Here is a 19,015-nt window from a genome sequence, read left to right on the forward strand (position 1 = left end):
AGACAACATTCTCTTATTATTATAATCAAATGACAGCAGTCATTTTCATGAGGTTGTTTTCTAATATAAGTGTTTAGGCCCACTTACAATGACAATAACAAAAAATATTGTTTTTCATGAACTGTGTACTTGTATTTAGGGATGTCCGATAATGGCTTTTTGCCGATATCCGATATTCCGATATTTTCCAACTCTTTAATTACCGATACCGATATCAACCGATACCGATATCAACCGATATATGCAGTCGTGGAATTAACACATTATTATGCCTAATTTGGACAACCATGTATGGTGAAGATAAGGTACTTTTTAAAAATAATAATAAAATAAGATAACTAAATTAAAAACATTTTCTTGAATAAAAAAGAAAGTAAAACAATATAAAAACAGTTACATAGAAACTAGTAATTAATGAAAATGAGTAAAATTAACTGTTAAAGGTTAGTACTATTAGTGGACCAGCAGCACGCACAATCATGTGTGCTTACGGACTGTATCCCTTGCAGACTGTATTGATATATATTGATATATAATGTAGGAACCAGAATATTGATAACAGAAAGAAATGGGGGGAGGGAGGTTTTTTGGGTTGGTGCACTAATTGTAAGTGTATCTTGTGTTTTTTATGTTGATTTAATAAAAAAAACAAAAAACAAAACAAAAAAAAAACGATACAGATAATAACAGAAATGATACCGATAATTTCCGATATTACATTTTAACGCATTTATCGGCCGATAATATCGGCACGCCGCTATTATCGGACATCCCTACTTGTATTGTTTGTCTGGGTGGAGGTCCTGCTTTGGAAATAGTTTGTACCCCTTTCAGACATTGCATTTAGTTCCCATTAAAACATTCACGTGTTGCACAATGAGATGTAAGCAGGGGATGATGTGTACATTCCTGCAACTTCCTGTTTGTAAAAAATATATTTTTATTAGTATTTATTTAATATACTAACAACTTTTCATGATTAATATTTATAAATTAAGATTCCTAATAAATGACACTAGAATAAGCACACATTTGATTGGTAAATCATAGTGTAACGACCTGGAATGACACTTTATGTGTGGTGTTGGAGTTGTCCGACTTTTTGTGTGGCTGTAAACGCATCACTGGCTAAGTGCCATATGTGCATGTGTTGGCGCAAGTGAGAAAGAGCGAGCGGCTGCTGTTGATATAGCAAAGTTGCTTTTGGTCTGGTTTGTACTGCAGAAAATGACCAGTTTTGCTAGATATAATTTTTTTAAACTAATGTTTTGGTGATGTGTTTATGGCCGACAATAAAGAGTTTTGCTCAGTAAAGTGATGGATGGAAGACAGACGTTACAATATTTGAACAATGATGACGAAAACTGTTTTCTTGGTCGTGTCCGTGTGTCGAAAATTGTTATGCGCTTATTTTTTTATTTGATTTTGTGCGTGGCATAGATTTTCCGTGCGCAGAGGACGCTTGAGCAGTGCGCAATTGCACAGGCGTGCACCTTAGAGGGAACATTGCTTATGCCCACTTAAAGACAAATGTTGTACTTTTGAGATAAAATTCTTAATACAATTAAAATTAAAGTACCAATGATTGTCACACACACACTAGGTGTGGCGAAATTATTCTCAGCATTTGACCCATCACCCTTGATCACCCCCTGGGAGGTGAGGGGAGAAGTGGGCAGCAGCGGTGGCAGCGCCCGGGAATCATTTTTGGTGATTTAACCCCCAATTCCAACCCTTGATGCTGAGTGCCAAGCAGGCAGGTAATGGGTCCCATTTTGATAGTCTTTGGTATGACTCGGCCGGGGTTTGAACTCACAACCTACCAATCTCAGGGCGGACACTCGAACCACTAGGCCAAAACAAATACTCGGGTCTCTATTTAGTGCATCCACAAGGGTAATATCAGCAGCTTTTTTTATTTTTATTTTTTTACCTCTGTGTGCACTTTAAACTGATGGTTGCGCCACAGCTGTTGATGTGAAACTCATGCATGTTACATTTGCCGTACTCATCAGTGGTATTATTGTTGACTTTTAACCACTATTACAACACTGGTTCTGTTTCTGTGTGGTCATGTTTTGTTTTGTTTCGGAGATTGAAAAAAATTACACATTTACACAATTTGTCACATCCAAAAAAAAAATTCAAGTTTGATAAGTTGTGTGTGGTCATCTTATGTGAAAGCATCAACAAGCAAGAAGAACTCACCTGCGTTTGGGACGGTCAGCCTCCCCCCCAGGAAGTTAAAGGTGCCGTAGGAAGTGTTGGCCACATCACGAGGCAGTGTTTTAAAGTAGCTCTGAGTGGATAACCGGCTCACAAAGTCTGTGGGGTTCGAAGTGAGCTTCCCGTTGTGCAGAGTGTGCGACCCCTTAGGAAGCGGGTCCAGCAAAGGCCCGTTGGTCATTGAAAACTTGCCAGTGGTGTCATGGCGGGAGCGCAGAGTGCCTTGATAACTGGTGGTGGTGGTCGTTAGATCGGGCTGGATGGTAAGCAAATGAGAATTCTCTGTTTGGATGATAAAACCCACGGGAGAGAAAGAAGGGAAAAAAACACAATGAGTGGCAGGGAGGGAGACTTGATAGCTTCCAGACAGACCTCACACTCTCTAATGCTGTCACAACACCAAGATAACTGACAAAAAAACAGGAAAGACACATGGTGCTGAGAACAACACACACACACGCTTGACAATACACAGACACGCAAAGCCATTTGATTCCCCTCCGCTCTTCCTCTAGCTCAGTCGGATTCTTTAGCAGCTACACAATCAGCTCCAAACACAGCTCTGATACAATGTGTTGCAGCACACCTTCTCATATCCGTCCAAGTCAAGCAGGTGTATTTCTATTACTCACCAGTAAAGCCTTAGAGACAAACACTCAAACACAGGCAGTGAGAAAACGTAGATGCAATTGTTGACAATGGAAGTGACGGCAGCCTAATAAACACACAACCTTTTTAAACTGTACACTGTAAACATCTGTTAAAGTACACACAATATTAACACCATGTTTCCAACAAGCGGTGCAGTTTAGTTCAGATCGCAACAACAGCCTGATCTGGCTCAAGGGTGTTTTCACACAAAATCAAACTGAATTAAATCCTAATAAGCTGTATTTAAATAATTAATTTAATAATGATAATTGCCCCCGATAAAAAGATCCCCCTGATCAAGAACTCCCTTGGTGCTCTGGGTGCGTCTGTTAATAGCAGCCTCAGAAACCTTGGGGTTGTGTCGGATCAGTCCATGTATTTGGAGGGTGACTGGCGTCAACTGACCAAAAACAGTTTTTATTATCTCAGAAATATTTCTAAAGTGAGACATTTGTTGTCAAAATTGTATCTCGAAATGATCATTCACGCGTTCATTTCGTCTCGCATTGACTATTGCGATTCTCTCTTCACCCTTTTCAACAAGTCAACGCTAAAGAGAATGCGGCTACTAGACGTTTGACCGGTGCACCCAGAACAATCCATATTATCCAGTCTTCATTGGCTTCCAGTTAAATTCTGCATTGAGTTTAAAATTTTAGTCCTGACATTCCATGTGTTGCATGGTGGGGCTCCTTAGTACATCACTGACTTGCTATGCCCCTACTCTTCAGGGCGCAGCTTCCGGTCTTCAGGGCAGGGTCTTCTAAAGATCCCGGAAACTCGTTTTAAAACCTGTGGAGACCTGGCTTTCCAGGCTATAGCTCCCAAACTCTGGAACAATTTGCACCAGTCCCTTCGTGATCTTGACTGTGTTGAAACTTTTAAGAAGCATTTGAAAACTTCTCTTATTAGTAAAGCTTTTAGTTAATGCACCTTTTAACTATCATTTTTAATCCACTTTGTATCCTTTTTATGATGTTGCCCATGTTGTTTTAAATTGAACTTACTTTATCTATGTTTTGTACAGCGCTTTGTGATTTTATCTGTGAAAAGCGCTTTATAAATAAAAATTACTTACTTACTTATTTACACTACATGGTTCAAGCACATGTGTTGTCCTTGCAGCTGACATTATGAATGCATAATGCAGGGCGAGCAGAAAAAAATGTAGATCCAAACCAGGCCTCAACCATATGTGGATCACAATCAGATATAAATCGGATGTCTGCCAGCGTAAAGATCAGATATATCCTGGCATTGCTCGGATGTCAAAATCTGCCAATGGATGCATTAAATCAAAACAAACGTCCATTTTTAACATATAACTGGAAAATAACACCAAAATGTAAAATTAAAAGGTTTCTGTACAAGCATGTGTTTGTTTATCAGAGTTTTGGATGTGTGCGTATGGAATTTAGTAAGTATAAGAAAAGTCATATGATACAGGTCACCTAAAAGTAGTTGTAATGAATAAATACTTGCTGTGTAAATCTGTACAATGACAGCATTGCATAGTGTTGAGAACATTCTGCATTTGAATCGATATGGTACCTGGGAAATCAATGGTGCTAATTTTAATACGTCTGTGTGTGTTCCTGTGTTAATTTAATGTTAATTTGTCAAATATTATATTTAAAATGTTTCTATTTGTCATTTAAAAGTGAATATAATAACTGTGCTGTCTTGATTTCTTACAGTTCTGAGTCTCACTTGCAAGTATTATATACAGTATCAGACTTTTCATGCAGTTGCAATTCCAAGACATGAGATGCTAGTATATAGGATACAATGTGTTGCCTCATCAGAGAGTAGTCTTTGCCATTAAGTTGGATCTAGTGTTCCGTTGCGCCCTATAAGTGTTTATATTATATTAATTACAAAGCAGCTGTCTTTGTAACGTGCATCTTACTTGTATTTTTTTATTACCAAATTTTGGATGTGTTGGAATCGGCATGTTATATCGTTAATGTATATGGCAATTCCAATGTAAATTAGCATTGAGCGAGCAAATTTTGTAAAGTGGAGCCTTGCTGTATGTTCCAGTGTTTTCTATCAGGCATACTTGCTGTGTTAGTATGAACATTTGCAACACCTCTGGGTGCTGTTTGAGTGCTAAGTGTTTGAGCCGGCAACAGAGTCTGCAACCGGACATGATGTCGAATGCAACAAAGGCATCGAAATATAGCACAGTTTGATTTTCCGTGAATCGATACCTGGTAGTAATGACGGACTTGGGTCGGTATCTATAAAATACTGAGTTTTGTAGCCATCGCTTCAGCATCAGGAAGAGGATCCCACATTAGCTCTTTCAGGTCCACTAACGGAGTCTGGGTCAGCACAATGGCAATGCAATGTGAAATCCGCTTTGTTTGCATTGGATTAAGTCGGGGGTCATCACGCGGCTCTTTAGCACCGCCCTAGTGGCTCCCTGGAGATTTTTCAAAAATGGAAAAAGATGGGGGAAAAATATATTTGTTGTTTTAACAATGTTTCTGTTGGAGGACAAACATAACAGAAACCATCCTAATTGTTAGAAAGCCCACTGTTTAATATGTTTGTGTTTATGCTTCATTGATGACAGTATTTGGCCAGCGCCGTTTTGTCCTACTAATTTTGGCAGTCCTTGAACTCACCGTAGTTGGTTTACATGTACAACTTTCTCCGTCGCCGCCTCAGAAAGACGTGTTTTATGCCACTCCTTCTTTGTCTCATTTTGTCCACCAAACGTTTTATGCTGTGCGTAAATGCACAAAGGTGAGCTTAGTTGATGTTATTGACTTGCGTGGAGTGCTAATCAGGCATATTTGGTCAGTGCATGACTGCAAGCTAATCCATGCTAACATGCTATTTAGGCTAGCCGTGTGTACATATTGCATCATCATGCCTCGTTTGTAGGTATATTTGAGTTCATTTAATTTACTTTACTTAAGTCCTCTGTGTATTTTATTTATATTTTGCATGTCTCGTGAAACATTATCTGTATGTAATATTGACTGCATTCCAGATAGTTGTCTGTGCGTCATGTTGTTCCAAACTACAGCAAAACGTTACCCAGCTTGCAAAAATTCTAATAAATCCATTAGAAGAAGACAGCATATCCTTTCCTTTAGCACACACATCTATACCTTTGGCAGTTTTAAGCCAGTAATTTCCAGGAGGTATCTGAAACGCTGAGACACTTACTTATTGCGTTGCCTTCATTATAACACTTATATAAGGCTTTGAACTTTTTGCGGCTCCAAACAGATTTGCTTTTTGTATTTTTGGTACAATATGGCTCTTTCAACATGTTGGGTTGCCGACCCCTGGATTAAGTGAAAGACTCATTTTAAGTCTGAACGTTTTGAAAGTTTTAGTTTACTTCAGAGTTTGTTTCAAAGAGTTCCTACACTCAAGAGGAAAACGCAAACAACTGGTCTCAGTCGGCTGACGGGGAACAAAAAGGGGATAAAACACGCTGTAACCCACCAACAACATGGATGGTGACACAGGACACCTGCTTCATATCCTCTCTCCGTGATATACAGTAGTTTGTGTGATTTCCATACCTGTAAAGATTCTCTATTCATATATGTCATGCCTTACATAAAAACTCCTGAACTGTACAAAACCGTAGCCCTTGTTGGAAACGTGGCTGAACACTACATACTGATGAGCAGAGCACTATCACAGCGGGCAGACAGACCGATGGATGCACAGAGGGGGTTAAAACCAAGAATAGTGTCCTACTGCTGTGGGTGAGGGGCCTGCGTGGCCGCGGCGCCCACACACCTGGCTTGCTAGGCTTGATGCCCATGGGCTGGAAGCCAGTAGTGAGAATGGAGGAGTCGGCCACGTCGGCATCCAGTCCAGCCTTCTTGCGCCGGTAGACCAGGACCACGGTGATGAGCAGTAAGGTCAGGCACAGAGCCACAGCCACCATGCCCACGTAGAGCGCCACATCCTCCGCTCCGCTCACGGCTGCGAGGAAGAAGAAGAAAAAAAAACCACTGAAATGATTTACAAGCAAAAAGGTTTCCTCAGGTGCAGAGTGGCAGTACCTGTGGGCTCCAGCAACCCGTTTTATTACATGCTGTGCAAAAGTCTCAGTTCGTTTAATCGAATAAAATCGGTTACAACATTTGGTGCTTGAACGCTGTTTGACATCCCCGAAGGTTTCACACAGAGAATGCATTAGCAGATATTTCACAACATCCCTGATTTAAATGGTTTGGCTTTTATTTAAATTGGTAGATAATTCAAAATAATACAGGTTCTCTCTTTGTTCTTCCCCTCATTTCTGCCCTGGATAAATATTCATCTTTTTTTTTTCCCGCCTCCTTTGTCTATTTCTCTCAGTGCACAACACCCCCAAGAGAGAAAGTGGTTTTGCTGATGAGATTCTAACACCTCTTATAGGATATACTTGTCTCTCAAAAGCCTGGTAACCGTGTAGTGTATGCAGATGATAACTCGGCCCAGACAAACATTCCTGTATTTATGTGGGGGTTCTGCAGGAGAATAGGATTTGCTATAGCTGTCTTTTCACAGCATTAGAATTTTGGTGGCGGGGGAGGAAGATGCTCGTGTGGAGGCCATTGTCCCAGGGAACAACGGAGGCGTAGCAATGTCAAGTGCACACAGTCAACAAGGGGACACATTCTGTCATGCTCGATGCTTTGAACGATGGGAGAATTTGGGCAAAGGTTAAAGCACGGCTGACTGCCATGTGCAGCATTCACAACAAAAGCAGGGGGATGATTCAAACATGAAGCAAGAAGAGCAGATTAAAAAATAAAACAAATGTAAAAATCTGACGTGTGATTTGCTTTCCTAAAGATCTGAACGGATGTGCATGGAAATCCTCCAGATTATCATTAGATATGACCAATGTTCCCTCTAAGGTGCGCGTCTGTGCAATTGCGCACTGCTCAAGCATCCTCTGCGCACGGCAAATCTATGCCACGCACAAAATCAAATAAAAAAATAAGCGCATAACAATTTTCGACACGACACGGACACGACAGAGAAAACAGTTTTCGTCATCATTGTTCAAATATTGTAACGCCTGTCGAGACACTTTGAGGAAATTATTCCATCCATCACTTTACTGAGCAAAACTCTTTATTGTCGGCCATAAACACATCACCAAAACATTAGTAAAAAAAATTATATGTAGCAAAACGGGTCATTTTCTGCAGTACAAACCAGACCAAAACCAACTTTGTTATATCAACAGCAGCCGCTCGCTCTTTCTCACTTGCGCCAACACATGCACATATGGCACTTAGCCAGTGATGCGTTTACAGACACACAAAAAGTCGGACAACTCCAACACCACACATAAAGTGTCATTCCAGGTCGTTACACTATGATTTACCAATCAAATGAGTGCTTATTCTAGTGTCATTTATTAGGAATCTTAATTTATAAATATTAATCATGAAATGCTGTTAGTATATTAAATAAATACTAATAAAAATATATTTTTTACAAACAGGAAGTTGCAGGAATGTACACATGATCCCCTGCTTACATCTCATTGTGCAACATGTGAATGTTTTAATGGGAACTAAATGCAATGTCTGAAAGGGGTACAAACTATTTCCAAAGCAGGACCTCCACCCAGACAAACAATACAAGTACACAGTTCATGAAAAACAATATTTTTTGTTATTGTCATTGTAAGTGGGCCTAAACACTTGTATTAGAAAATAACCTCATGGAAATGACTGCTGTCATTTGATTATAATAATAAGAGAATGTTGTCTGTCTATCTGTGTTGGCCCTGCGATGAGGTGGGGACTTGTCCAGGGTGTACCCCGCCTTCCGCCTGAATGCAGCTGAGATAAGCTCCAGCACCCCCCGCGACCCCGAAAGAGACAATCGGTAGAAAATGGATGGATGGATGGAGATTGAACTTGTTATTTAGTCAGGTTTGGGACAGGTGTGCTGCTGGTGTAGCCACAGTGTGCACGTCTGATGTTGCTCACATGGGCTCCACTGAATTCTCAGGGAGTTTTTGCGTTTGCTCACACACATGAAAATTTAGAGGGAACATTGGATATGACATATTTTAATGACTATTTCTAAGCCGCACTGGGGTTTTTCCAAGTCCTGCTTCACAGGAACTCGAAGCTGCATGCCGGAATCTCTAATTTAACACTTTTTAATTGGTGTCAGTAAATCTGAGACACAAGACAAACAAGGCCAGAAAAAAAATGAAACTTCAGTTCGGATCTTTGTTATCTGTTGAAAGCCTTGCACCGTAAATTTTGGACTATAAGCCGCTACTTTTTTTTATTAGGCAGAGCGGCTAATTTATGGATTTTTTCTTCGCTCACTGAGATAATAAAAATGGTTTAAAAAAATAACAAGCAAAAACACTGACAATGTCTTTTATTGTTTGTGCTACGCTGTTCAGTCTTCTCGCCGTCCGTAGCGTTTCTACTCGTATGGATTCTTCAGTCATAACTCCAAGCAACGTTTGTAAGTCTTGCAGTACAATTAAAGCTGTTTCAAATTACTAAACCGTCCCATGTGTGATGTCTGTAGAAGGGTTTTCATGCATATTTGTACGTGCTATCGTAGTGTAGCGTCATTAGCTAATGTACAATAAAGTATAATTGACTAAAAGACTGCATTCTTTTTGTATTGTTTTAGTTTTCAAATTCCTCAGTAAACTCACCAAGACATCACCGTGGAGTTATTGAGTCTGTTTAGCTGATTGGAGAGCGAGCTTCCGCAGCTGGTGGGTCCTTGACGATGACTTCTGTTTTGTTTGATCATCCGTTTTACTGCCAAGTTACACCATTTGGAGACAATTTAGGTATGTAAATAAACATTTACAGAATATTTCAGTGGAGATAACTCATATGTTTTCCCTCTAAAAATTAGTGGGTGTGGCTAATATAACAGTGCGCGCTATAGTCTGGAAAATACGTTGATTCCAATTCATGATAACTTGGACATTTTAACATAAGCATGAGACTTTAAACTGTTTTTAACTTTTTAACTGCTTTTTATCTAACAAATTGTTCTTAGGGTAATTTGTATTTGCTTTTCAATGTGTATTCTACTTCTGTTTTAAATGTTATTTTTTTAGTCTGTCCTTTGCCTCTATTTCTTTGTGGTGTACAGCCCTTTGTTCTTCAACTGTGCCTGTTTTTAAAGGGCTTTATAAATAAAGTTGGTATGGTATGGTATGTATAAGGAATCTTAGTTTTCTAAGTTTGGGTAGCGTTTACATAACATGTGATAACCGTGCCAAATAGGTACTTTTGAAACAGTTATGGTGGTTTAAATGTGCTTGAGCCCGTACTTACAGTAAAAAGAGGATTCATATGGCCCCATTTGTCATGGTTTGCCCGACACATGAAACATGACACATAAAAGTAGGTGACAGTGTCATCACCAGGAAAGATGAGGTCACCTACCTAGGTTCAATTCTAGAGGCTAACCTTTCCTGTGATAAAATGGCAACCAAGGTAATCAAAAAGGTTAACCAACAAACGAGATTTCTCTACAGAATTTCCTCTCTGGTCAACAAAAGCACCTTGAGGATTCTGGCGGGAACTCTCGTTCAACCCTTTTTCGATTACGCATGCACCTCCTGGTACCCTAGCACCTCCAAAACCCTCAAATCTAAACTCCAAACATCTCAGAACAAGCTAGTCAGATTACTTCTAGACCTCCACCCCAGATCCCACCTCACTCCTACCCACTTCTCTAAAGTGTGCTGGCTCAAGGTGGAGGACAGAGTTAAACAACTTGCACTGAGCCTAGTCTATAAAATCCGCTACACCTCCCTGATACCGAAGTACATGTCAAACTACTTCCTTAACGTAAATGACCGCCATAACCACAACACCAGGGGGTGCTCCACTAACCACGTTAAACCCAGATTCCGAACTAACAAAGGTCTTAACTCATTCTCCTTCTATGCCACATCAATGTGGAATGCGCTCCCAACAGGTATAAAAGAAAGGGCATCTCTATCCTCCTTCAAAACCGCAATAAAAGTTCACCTCCAGGCAGCTACAACCCTAAACTAACACCCTCCCCGGATTGCTAATAATCAAATGTAAACAATCAAATGCAGATACTTTTTCTTTTTCTTATGCCTTCTGATCTCTCTCTCTCTCTCTCTCTCTCTCTATGTCCACTACTTGATGTCCATATCCTCCCCCCCTCCCTCCACACCTCTGATTGTAAATAATGTAAATAATTCAATGTGATTATCTTGTGTGATGACTGTATTATGATGATAGTATATATGATAGTATATATCTGTATCATGAATCAATTTAAGTGGAAAAAACTTATTCGGGTGTTACCATTTAGTGGTCAATTGTACGGAATATGTACTTCACTGTGCAACCTACTAATAAAAGTCTCAATCAATCAATCAATGGGGGTTGCGCTGTCCACTTGAGCCACCAGATGGCAGTGGTGTTTAATGTTTTTTATGGCAATTCCATCTTTGACCACAGCATCAGTTGCTTAGCAGAGTAGCGCTTTTCATCATTTTCAGTAGACTGCATTGCAAAATAATTTTGACACCCTCCCCTTCCTCTCATGGGAAATCCAACTAGGAATGGAGCCATATGTATCCCTTCCCTACTGAATAAGAGACCTACGATGAAGTTATTCTTTTCCGACTTACGAATATTGCAACTGGACAGGTTGGTTTGTCTTAGAAGACGTTTCGTCTCTAATTCAAGTAGGCTTCATCAGTTCATGCTCATAGACTTAGGTTGGTCAGATCTAGTCTTAGACATAGGTTGGTCAGATCTAGTGCCAAACCCCCAAATATTTATACTCCAACACAAGGAAGGTGTGGCCGGGCAAGGATGGTTACGCCCTATTGTAGTGAGAAAAACAACCGTTGAGAAGAAAAAGAGCAATCCTACTGTCAATGCCAACAACAGATGTTTAAGTGTAATCTCCCCTCGTTAGCATTGAGGTATTGTTTGGCAGAACGGTCACTGTGGCTCGACCACCATCAGCCCAAAATAGTCCGAATCACTCAGGTTAGTTTTTCCATTCAGTGGTAAACAAATGGCACAAAGGAGCATCTGTGACCAGAATGTTTCTAACTCCTGTTATTTGTTGGAGCGTAAATCAAAGAGTCTTTTAGGGATGGTTGAAAGCACAGTGTTGAAGGGATGGTTTTTCAAACTTGACGTAGATGGCTTCCCTCACTTCTCTTTCGTACCACCCGTCCTCCCTGTCCGGAATCTTTACATTTTGGTTCTCAAAGGAGTGCTGTTTCTCCTTAAGGAGCAGGGAGACAGCTAAGTATTGGCCTGACAATTGCCCTTCATTTATTGCTTGTAGGCATTGTCGTGGTAAAAAAGATATTCTGTGAAGTACTATTATTAATTAATAAAATAATTAATAATATAACCTATCTCAGCTGTAATAAACGAAATGAATATTTTCATTGTCAACATTTTTTAATCTGTTAACAACCTTCTAAATACGTTTAACATAATTAGGGCCCTTTAAACATCAAATAACACCCATTTAGTCACCTTTGTCTCGCTTCATCCAATATAATAACCTTGAGCGTGTTCTACTATAGATTACAGTACTCACCGGTAGCCCGGAGGATACTCCAAGCGTTATTGCTACGGTCGTCGCCCGGCCACAATGTGGAAATACTTTGTTACATCCTGGGTAGAGATGTCCGATAATATCGGCAGGCCGATATTATCGGCCGATAAATGCTTTAAAATCTAATATCGGAAATTATCGGTAACGTTTTTTTTTTATTATTGGTATCGGGTTTTTTTTTATTTAAATTTTTTATTAAATCAACATAAACACAAGATACAGTTACAATTAGTGCACCAACCCAAAAAACCTCCCTCCCCCACTTACACTTTTTTTTTTAAAAAAAAGGACCTTATCTTCACCAGACCTGGTTGTCCATGAAATTAGATTGTTTAAAGGGTTCTTAAAAACCAGGTCCAGTCCAGATTATGTCCAGGTCGGGCTCAGCAACACACACCTTCATTTATGTACACTCAAAATTTGGGAACTTCAACAACAGATTGCATATAATCTGTAAACAAAATTACATTTTCAAAATAAGCATTTGTATACAGTCCAGACTATGTCCAGGTCTGCATATATCGGTATCGGTTGATATCGGTATCGGTAATTAAGAGTTGGACAATATCGGAATATCGGATATCGGCAAAAAAGCCATTATTGGACATCCCTAATCCTGGGTAATTCCTTTAAATTAGAACTGGACTTTAATGCGTAGAAACCACGGGCATATGTTGTTCTGCCAAAAGTTGGTCAACTTGCCGAATGTAGCTACAATCATTAGCTGTGTCGTTAGCATTCCATGTTGTTATTCCTTATCGTTCACCTCAAAGGCTCACCAATGTCACGTGGAACGTCAACAGAGTTTAGCATTGCCCAGAGAGCAGTGTTGTTAGCATTAAGTGGAGCGCACAGTCCTGTAAATCTTGCGTCTCATCTTTTGATGTCGCTCACGCCAAACGCTCACCAATGTGGAAATGTGTTATTGATGAGGCAGAAGTTTAAGATGAAGTGCTTCAAAAAGTTGCTCTGCCAAAAGTTGGTCAACTTGATTGTCGCAATGTTGTAACCAGGAAATGGAAGATGAATATCTTTGACTGTTCAAAGTCAATCAATCAAAGTGTATTTATATAGCCCTTAATCACAAGTGTCTCAAAGGGCTGCAAAAGTCCCAACGACATCATCAGCCAGATCCCACATCAGGGCAAGAAAAAACTCAACCCAATGGGATACTATGAGAAACCTTGGAGGGAAACACAGATGTGGGGACCCCCCCGCCCCTGGGCGACCGGTACAATGGACGTCGAGAGGATCTAGTTAATAGTATCACGGAATAAGCCCAATATTTGAAGGGCGATGCGACGACAGACATATGGATAATTAAGGCATCAATCTAGAAATAAACTAACACTATTGCTGAGCTTTAGTTGTGGATGTTGTACACTGCAAAAACTGAAATCTAAGTAAGATTAAATATCTCAAACAAGGGTGATATTTGCTTATTTTCTGTCTGATAAGATAATTCTTCTCACTAAGTAGATTTTATGTTAGAGTGTTTTACTTGTTTTAAGGGTTTTGGTCCTAAATGATCTCAGTAAGATATTACAACTTGTTGCTGAGATTGTATGACCTTAATTGAGTAAAACATGCTTGAAACTAGAATATCAACTGTTGCAAAGCTGTGTCATCAACACTCACAAGTATAAAACTACTTTTTTAAAGTAATAATTTCTTACTTCAAGCATGAAAAAAAAAATTATGATGCCGAGCGCATATTATTATGTTAAGATAATGGCACTAGCATTTACTTAATTTAAGAATATTTTTCAACATGTTGAGCAAAAAGGTCTCTTTTTTCTTCTACCAAGAAAAGTGCACTTGTTATTAGTGAGAATATACTTGTTTTAAGGTATTTTTGGGTTCCTTGAGGTTAGTTAATTTTACTAGTTTTGGAAAGTCTTGACAAGCCAAATGTTCTTGTTCTATTGGCAGATAATTTTGCTTAGTTCAAATAAAATACCCCTCATTTTGTATTTTTTGTTTTTGTTTTTGAACACTGACTTTTTGCAGTGTAGTTTTTTTGTTGCCTTCAGTGTCCTCTCGAATAAAATATTCCTACATACCTTGGCCAAGAACGACATGACCAAAATAACTACAAATGACCTTTGGTTGTTTTGTTGTCATAGTTTTCAGCAGTACTAGATTCCCTTAAAACTGAGGGGAGTAGAGCAGAATGGAGTCAGCGCTCAGTTGAAGAATATCTTCCCAAATCCACATTGTCCTTCATTTCCATTTCCTGTGATGATCAGGTGTTCTAATACCTTTGTCCATACAACGCTTAAGACAGTCTCGAGGGACACAAGGGATACTTCCTTGGACTCTCATTTTTGCTCCCTAATCCCTGAAGGACGCACATCATGTTCTTGAAGTGAAACAAACATCGTTAAACCTCTCACCTTCGGCAGTCCGCTCCGAAAGGAATAGAAGAAACCTCTAATTAAATCTCACAAATCCAACTGCCCAGGTGAGTCAAAGGCCAGCCAGGCTGTGATATTTGGACTTGCTGCAGTCTGCTGAGAGATGAGCAGACACAACAGAAGGCCTGCCTGTCAGCTGACTACTGATTGGATAAACATAGCCTCAGATCGGCCTGCTGCTGTTTACTTTCTAAGGGCAAAGCAAAGGCAACGAGCAAACGTTTGATGCAAAGATCCAGTATCTCTTCTCCTGCTTCCCCCGCCTGCTCCTACCATTCGCCGACCCAAACAATAAAGTCAGTCAATCAGGTGAGGCTCTCTCTTCCTCCCTTGCTTATCGGAGCATCACAAGTTTTTATCAGACCCACCAGGTGTCACCGCCAAACGATCCCGGCCACTGCTGCTCACTTCGAATCCTGACCAGCATCTGCTCTCAGCTCCTCCTGGCTCTGCCCATTGATTTTCCTGATGCCAGCCAATAACACAGAGGGCATTTATCACACTTTAATTGACATAGTTAATTAGGCTGTATAATTGGACGGGCATTACATTCACCCGGCATAACCTCTTTCTCTTCTTGTCACTCCATCATTCATTTCTACTTCATCTAATTGCTCTATAGAACTTTTGATTCCATTGACCTCTCTTTATGATTGATGTCCATCTGTGAGGAGTGTCAACAGACCGCAAGCAAATCCTGGCGTGTTCCCTCTCATTGTACTTTAAGTTCAGCAGCACAGACTGGCTGCAGGGCAGGGCTGGTTAGGAACCTTTTTTTTTTTTAAGAAGAGGTCATAATTCATCTCCTCGGGGGCCATGAGGCTGGCTCCTGTTGAAGTTCGGACTAATGTGGCATTGGCAGTCAGCACAATGTCTGCACCTGGTATTCCTGGTGCTCTCTCTCCCTCTCCTTTCTCTCTTTCTCTTCACAGCCGTGATAAATAAAAAACTTTGCAGCCCCCCGCGCCTCTTCCCCGGGTATTTATCACGAGCCCTGGGAATATATTTCATCCCATGGTCAGTCCAAGTCACTGGGCGGAAGATGAATCACAGTAGAGTTCTTCAGGTCAGGGATATGTGGCTACTAAAACTCTCAAAGTGAACGTGACTATTACTATCTCCACAATACAGTCATCCTATCCCTCAGCAAGGGCCTGGTGAATTATGGGGCCGGAACAAATGTTCGACCATTTTTCATGCAGCCTCTGACCCCGCAGTGACAAACAAAATCATGACAAAAACATCAAATGCTGCTCTACCAAATGAATCCTCAAAGCAAAGATATTATGACATGATGACATCAAACAGTTCATTTTATTTGCCATCATCCCATCATTAAGGCAAATAATTGTTTTGTTACGACACCCTAATGCCCTGCAATTTTGTGCCACCCTCTCTACCCTTTTCGGCAAACTGCCAACATCTTTATCATTTGCAGATCATGCTTATAGCTCCATCTGAAATGATCCTGCCTGGGTCCTAGGGTGACCGAAACAACCCGATACCAAGTAGTATCGAAACTGCGTCTGTCAAACGATACCTGCAATCGGTTCTTTTTGTACCCAGATCAAGAAAAAATTACTGTTTCTATGGTTTTGCTCGCAGCCAATCACTGCAAGCGTTCTTCGATTCAATGCCCCATGTGATTGGTCCACCGCCGCAACAACAATAGTTTGCATGGCGGTAAAGCGGGTTGAAGCAGTGCAGAATTGGCTGGTCATCATTCCGAGATACCGGCAGCAAAACGGTCAAAGGTATGGTTGTACTACACGCCTGTGGCGCCGGGTAAAATAAATAAGTACAATGCGGCAAGATTATTTCGGGGAAAACGGGGAATACTAGCAATATGATTAAACACCTCATCAAGCACGGAGCAAACTTAAGGGTGGAAAACTGTACTGTGTTTAAAAAGCCGGCTTCTACAACACCAGCATCGTCATCTCTACAGAACACTGCTCGACCGTCGATAACTTCAGGTAATATATAAATGGTTACTATGTTAACAGTACTCATCCTTTGTGTGTTAAAACATGTATTGTGAAGTAAATCGTTTTGGGCATGTCGCAGGCATGTGAGCTAATGCTAGCTTAGCTTGCTCGCTAATTTTACTTAATTAGCAAGTAAGCGCTCTGCTCAGTCACATCTGTCAATGTTTTGGTCAGTGGTTAGGTTACTGGTTTTAGCTTCTGTAACAGCTTAATTACTTATGTATTTTGTTAAGATCCAACTATGACTACCCATCTTGTTTGACCTGGTCTCTAATTATACACGTGTCCAGGCATCCTCTACTCCAGCAGTCCGAATCTTTTCAACTGCTGGAGACACAATAAGCCAGGAGAGGGCATGCCTTGTCCCAGAGAAGGCTGACATGTTAATATTTCTTAAAAATAACTGTTGAGGAGGACTGACTGGTCAGTGGTTACTTACTGGTTAGAGCAGTGGTTCTTAACCTGGGTTCGATCAAAGCCTAGGGGTTCGGTGAGTCGGCCTCAGGGGTTCGGCGGAGGTCAAAACACACCCGACTCATCGTGTAAATACAAACTTCTCCCTATCGGCGTATTACGGATATCAATCAATCAATCAATCAATGTTTATTTATATAGCCCTAAATCACAAGTGTCTCAAAGGGCTGTACAAGCCACAACGACATCCTCGGTACGGAGCCCACATACGGGCAAGGAAAACTCACCCCAGTGGGACGTCAATGTGAATGACTATGAGAAACCTTGGAGAGGACCGCATATGTGGGTAACCACCCCCCTCTAGGGGAGACCGAAAGCAATGGATGTCGAGTGGGTCTGACATAATATTGTGAAAGTCCAACACTTTAGCGAAAGTCCAGTCCATAGTGGGGCCAGCAGGAACCATCCCGAGTGGAGACGGGTCAGCAGCGTAGAGATGTCCCCATCTGATGGACAGGCTAGCGGTCCACCCCGGGTTGGGAGCAGAGTAGAAAATAAAATAAAAGAAAGGGCAGATCAACTGGTCTAAAAAGGGAGTCTATTTAAAGGCTAGAGTATACAAATGAGTTTTAAGTTGAGACTTAAATGCAACATTTGACTGATTTGCAGGTGTGTAATTTGTTGTGAGTTCATGGACTGCGTTGGTTTTGTTGTTTGAACAAGGTGATGTTCATGAACGGTTCATTTTGTGCACCAGTAAAACATGGTAACACTTTAGTATGGGGTACATATTCACCATTAATTCGTTGCTTATTAACATGCAAATTAGTAACATATTGGCTTTTAACTAGTCATTATTAAGTACTTATTAATGCCTTATTCGGCATGGCCTTATTATATAACCCTAACCCTCTAACCCTGACCCTAACCCTAACCAAATAACTCTAAATTAAGTCTTTGTTATTTAGAATATGTCCCCCATACTAAAGTGTTACCAAAAACATATAACTTTGTTTTGAATTTGAAAAAAAATATATAAAAATGTTTCACTAAAGAAGGGTTCGGTGAATGCGCATATGAAAATGGTGGGGTTCGGTACCTCCAACAAGGTTAAGAACCACTGGGTTAGAGTCAGAATGTTGGTTGGTTGTGATGTGGTTTAAAATTACACAGCCGAACTAATACTTTGTTGTACCGTATTTTTCGGACTATAAGTCGCAGTTTTTTTCATAGTTTGGCCGGGGGTGCGACTTATACTCAGGAGCGACTTATGTATGAAATGATTAACAATTACCGTAAAATATCAAATAATATTATTTAGCTCATTCAAGTAAGAGACTAGACGTATAAGATTTCATTGGATTTAGCGATTAGGAGAGACAGATTGTTTGGTAAACAGCATGTTCTATATGTTATAGTTATTTGAATGACTCTTACCATAATATGTTACGTTAACATACCAGGCACGTTCTCAGTTGGTTATTTATGCGTCATATAACGTACACTTATTCAGCCTGTTGTTCACTATTCTTTATTTATTTTAAATTGCCTTTCAAATGTCTATTCTTGGTGTTGGGTTTTATCAAATAAATTTCCCCAAAAAATGCGACTTATACTCCAGTGCGACTTAAAAAAATGTTTTTCCTTATACTCCGAAAAATACGGTACATGTTTGTACAGTTATTTAATAAATATTTGAGCACTTTCAAAATATACTTGTGT

At 40.2% G+C, this 19,015-nt stretch overlaps 1 protein-coding gene across 3 annotated transcripts in view; it reads right to left on the minus strand.

The window, feature by feature from the left end:
• The window catches only part of unc5a (unc-5 netrin receptor A), a 533,124-nt gene that overhangs the window by 94,342 nt on the left and 419,767 nt on the right, over positions 1 to 19,015 (minus strand). For 2 of the 3 annotated variants that reach the window (XM_062045710.1, XM_062045708.1), the window contains 2 exons: positions 6,649 to 6,837; positions 2,209 to 2,508 (listed from right to left, as the gene is read on the minus strand). In XM_062045710.1, coding sequence (XP_061901694.1) covers positions 2,209 to 2,508; positions 6,649 to 6,837 — 489 coding nt within the window. Of the gene's footprint in view, positions 1 to 2,208; positions 2,509 to 6,606; positions 6,838 to 19,015 lie in introns of all 3 variants that reach the window. The other variant, XM_062045709.1, reaches the window with a different exon arrangement.

The sequence above is a fragment of the Entelurus aequoreus genome, linkage group LG04 (assembly GCF_033978785.1).
Source record: "Entelurus aequoreus isolate RoL-2023_Sb linkage group LG04, RoL_Eaeq_v1.1, whole genome shotgun sequence".
Taxonomy (NCBI): Eukaryota; Metazoa; Chordata; class Actinopteri; order Syngnathiformes; family Syngnathidae; genus Entelurus; species Entelurus aequoreus.